The 4,671-nt window shown below is 46.1% G+C and overlaps 1 protein-coding gene across 1 annotated transcript; it reads right to left on the minus strand.

Annotated features, from left to right (window-relative positions):
- Nucleotides 1-705: 705 nt before the first annotated feature.
- Nucleotides 706-4,032, minus strand: LOC138515284 (caldesmon-like). The gene has a single exon (XM_069630204.1). The coding sequence runs from the start codon at nucleotides 4,030-4,032 to the stop codon at nucleotides 706-708; it is 3,327 nt and encodes a 1,108-aa protein (XP_069486305.1).
- Between the last annotated feature and the right edge of the window lie 639 nt (nucleotides 4,033-4,671).

Genomic DNA, 4,671 nt, shown 5'->3' on the forward strand with positions numbered 1-4,671 from the left:
CGCAGTACGTTTTGTTTGTCATCTTCTGGGGGTTCCAATACGTGTTTATTATGATGACTTGGTTGCCAATCATCTTGCTCTTTGATTTTCCTTCGTTGGTCCATGTGGTCAGTATTACTAGCATCTCATATGATTCATGCAGTTTTATCAGTGTTGCCAGGCCCACTCCCATTTTCGTTGCTGTCTACAGACCTGAGGATGGTCGGCCTAACAAGCCCTTGCTTGCAGGTGCTATTTCCACTACATAGCCGTCTAGGCCGGGTTTTTCTTGTAACCAAGTTTCTTGTAGACATATGATGTCTAGTGCGCCTAAGTCCACGTCGCCCGGTCTTGTTAGATGAGTATATCCTCTTGTGTTCCATGACCCCAGGATGAAACATTTCTTGCTTTCTTTTTGGTCACCACTACTTTGTTCATCCCACGTAGGTGCCGGTGACCGCGTTAATTGCTAGTTCTCTGTTTTGCGCATTAAGGCTGCTTTTAGCCATGCTAGCGGGCCCGTGTTCATTGACATCTCCTTTGTTTGTCTCGGGGGTGATTTCTTTGCTCTCTCGTTTCTACTGTGGCGGCCAGTTCTCTCTGGGCTAAAATGTCTCTGAAAGCGTCTTGGTTCCGCTCTCCGGTGTAGGTTATGATATTCTGAGTGTCCTGGTGCTCCTTCCTTGACTGCGTGTTTTGTTGTTGTTTTTCGTCCTTATGGTATCTTCAGTTCTCTTTTCTGTCTTCCGTTCGTCCATACTCCAATTCCAAATCGGTACCCTTTTCTTCTCTATGTTTTCCTATTCTATTAGATCGATACCGCTCTTCTGTCCGTGAAGTAAAATGGTATGGCCTTCTTTCTTTTTCATCATACTGAGGCTCTTTCTTTTCTTTTTGTATTTCTCTTTTTATTTCTGTCAACCCAAACCCATTTTGGCGCATTTCAATAGCTGCGTTTGCCTCCGTGTCTTGCCGGATTGGTTCTTTCACGTGAATGTATGCCTTTGCGATCTTTCCTCTATGGTAAGGCTCTACTAACGTGATGTCTTCTGTTTTTATCATTTTCAGCGCGTTCATTTTGCTCATTAATTTCAAAATCATCTTCCTATTTAGGATCATATATCCGCTTTTTGGATCTAGTTGCTCAAGTTTGAATATACGTTCCTGTTTTTCAGCTTTCGACATACCAGTTCTTCTGTTGTCCTCTGAGCTTTTTATCACCTGTTGTCGGTGTGTTGTTGACCGCTCACTTATTCTTTGCTCTTTTGAGGGCTTTCGTTCTTCTTCTCTGTTCTTTTTTTGTATCTCCAATTCTCTCCTCTTTTGGGTCTCACTTGCATCTTGGCTTCTTTTTGGTGTTTGGGCTTTCATGTTTTGTCTAATTTCTATTTCTTTCTCTGATTCTTTTTGTTTTTGTATTTGCTGATCTGTGTTCACCTCCATCACTGAGTTGTTGGAGGCGGTCTCCCAATGTTGGGACAAGTTCATCAAGTTAGTATCACTCATAAAATCTTCAACCGAAAGGGGAGAGCTTCTCATTTTGTCTCTTTTCCGTTTTCTCTGCCTTTTTTCTGAACTTTCCTCTCCAGTTCCTTCTTTTTTTTTTTCTTTTGGTTTTTCTGATTCCTGCTGCTCCGCCTTCTCTTTTGTTGGATCTTTCTCTGCCTTGTCATTATTCTTTAGTTTCAATATCACTGGAGCTTTTCTCTGAGGATGATCTCGGAGTCCTGATTTGATTGGGTATATTTGTGGGGGTTTGAACCTTTCCTCCATCACTTCCTTTATCTCATGGTCTCCTTTGTGTCTATCTGTGATTGCAGCCTTTTTACTTTTCAACTCTGATTTTTTAGTTTTCTGATCCTCCTCCTCCGTCCCCCTTTTTAAGCACTCAATTTGTTTCTTTAAGTCCTCCAGTTCTTTTTCCCACCCTTTCTTGTAGGCGTCATTTCTTTCTTCTACAGCTGGGATGTATCCTTCTATATGCGTGATTTTTGTGGACATAGAGGCCAGAATTGATGTGTTATCTTGTATTCCTTCTTTTATTGTTTCATATAGTTTGCAATATGGGGCCAGTGCGATCGTTATTGCAGACATGATTGTTAGTAGATCCGGTTTTTTACTTGGGGACTCCTTTTGTATCGACGTGCCTAATTCACTTATCCTTCTGTTTTTCGGCGATTTCGGTGTGCTGGCTATTTTCCCTGGCGTTGCCATTGCTTCTGTAAATAGGCTATCGCTTAACCTGGTTCTGTGTGATTTTTCCTCCGACCTTGTGCACTTAGGTTGTTCTTTCTGTGTTTCTCCTTGCTGGTTCACTCCATGCAGTTCTCTTACTTTCTCCGGGGTACGAAGTAGCTGGTCTAAATTCGGGTGTGCTTTTGCCCAGTCTGGGCAATCCGCGTTTTGACGTTGCTCTTTTGGTTGGAACACCCTCTCCCGGGCCAGGGCCTGTCTTTGGTTGTCATCTTCAGTTCTTAAGGTATTCCCCCCTCCTTCAGAGGGCGCCTCCTGATGTTCTTTTAAGGTGCTTAGCTTCCGTCTTTCTTCTCTTTCTTCTATTTGCCGCCGGATTGCTTTCGCTGCATTCTTTTTTTCCTGCAAGAGCTGCGACAGACCTATAGCTGGTGATCCTTCTAGCCCCATGGTGATCCCGGGGGTCTGTTGTCTATCCCCTCCGGAATTTACCTCGACCGCTTCCAGCAGTTCTGCGTCCGATAGATCGTTTTCCGGGTCTAATTTTCGTTTCTGCTGGTTGAAGAAAAATGCTTTCAATGTTCCTGACAAGGATATTGGCAATGGTCCTTTTTGCATTCCCTCATCTTTTTTTTGCGGTTTCTTTTTTATATTTTCTCCTGTCGTTTTCGTTTTTCCTAGCTGTTCACATCCTCTTTCTTTGGTATGCTTTGTTGTTTTCATTTTATTCGTCTTTTCTTGATTTTTTCTTTGCGTTTTTGGTTTATTGGTAGTTATCCTTTTTTTCTGTTTTGCTTCTAGGGCTTTTTTCTCCAGTTCTGTTTCCAAATCTGAGTCTGACGTCCCCGTTTCACTTTCTCTCCAACTTTCTTCTGTGCTGCTTTCTTTCCCTTCGTGCCTGATGGATTTATTGATTGGCACTTGCATCCGATTTTCCTCCCTTTGTATTGTCTCTTCTCCTATTGCGTTCTCACTTATGCCTAATTCCTCATCAATGTCAGCAGACCCTGGCTTCCTGTGTACGCTTGCTTGTACGACTGTTTTGGGAACCTTCTCTTGTGGCCAGTCAAGCCTTCTTCCTTCCTCATTCTCTTGTGGTAAACTGTCCACATCCAAACTTTCCCTTTCTTGAGTGGCAGTCAGATTATTAGCCTGGCTCTTTGCCAATTCCGCTATCTGCGTCCCTTTGGTATTCTCATTTGGGCTATCTGTTTGACCTCGGACTTTCTCACGGCGTTTCTCTAGGCCACTCCCCTCCGTGTTCCCCATCCGCGTGGGGCTCCTCCCAGCCCGCCCTAGGTCAGGCAAGCCTGTCTGTCCTGCTCCGCGGTTTGCTGGTTTTTCCGGTGATTTCTTCTCCCTCCGTTCCCTCCGGTCCTCGGCATCGCGGCGCTCCTGCTGAGGGTCCGTCAGCGGCTGCCCTCCGACTGCCGTTTCCGGAAACCCACTCGCCTTAAAAGCGGTGTGCAGGGCACTGGTCACCTCGGATCCTGGTAGGTCTTGTTTTCTTTCACCGCTTGGGTTTATTTGCGGGACTTGTGGTTCTGTTGTTACTTGTGCGTCTTCCGCCTCTGGTTCGACGATGCACAAAGCTGCCGTCGTGCAAGCCTCTCTGAGCTCGTTGTTCATGCTGTTGTAACGAGTCCTCAGAGTATGTAGCTCCTTTTTTCCTTCGTGGGCAGTTTCTTCACTGAGAGGCGTCTTGGATTTCAGTCGCCTGGCTGGCGATTTCACACTCCTTAGACGCCGTTTGCTGTTGTCAGTATCTGAATCTGCTACCACCTCGTCCGGTTTTTCATTTCTACTATTTTTTCGCCCTTGATGTAACGGTGGTCTCTCAGATTTCTGGGGTGCGTCCATATTGCGTCTGCCTCTGCCCCCGCGGGCTCCCGCGGACTCCAGCAGACTCAACTCTCCTCACCCAACTCCGCTCACCGCTCCGCTCTGGGTGCAGGGTTTTTAAGCCCTCCCACACGCTGTAGTAGACAGGGGAGAGAGACTCCAGCAGACTCAACTCTCCTCACCCAACTCCGCTCACCGCTCCGCTCTGGGTGCAGGGTTTTTAAGCCCTCCCACACGCTGTAGTAGACAGGGGAGAGAGACCCCAGCAGACTCAACTCTCCTCACCCAACTCCGCTCACCGCTCCGCTCTGGGTGCAGGGTTTTTAAGCCCTCCCACACGCTGTAGTAGACAGGGGAGAGAGACTCCAGCAGACTCAACTCTCCTCACCCAACTCCGCTCCATACTATCAGATTTCAGCGATGTTAAGAAAGTCTTTAGGATTGTCGACTACAGAGGTTCTACCATTGAAGGTGACCTTGAAGGAGCATAAGTGATAAAGGCCATATCTGACCTTCAGTTGCCTGCGAACTGGGCAAAAGGCTAGAAATTCCTTTCTGTCTTGCACTGTTTTCTTACCCACATCTTGGGATGTGTAGATTCTGTTGCCTTTCCACATAAGGTTATTTTTTTTCTTTGCATTGTGAACATTGAGAAGT

This window comes from Ambystoma mexicanum, chromosome 6q (assembly GCF_040938575.1).
Source record: "Ambystoma mexicanum isolate Mex_15411 chromosome 6q, UKY_AmexF1_1, whole genome shotgun sequence".
NCBI lineage: Eukaryota > Metazoa > Chordata > Amphibia > Caudata > Ambystomatidae > Ambystoma > Ambystoma mexicanum.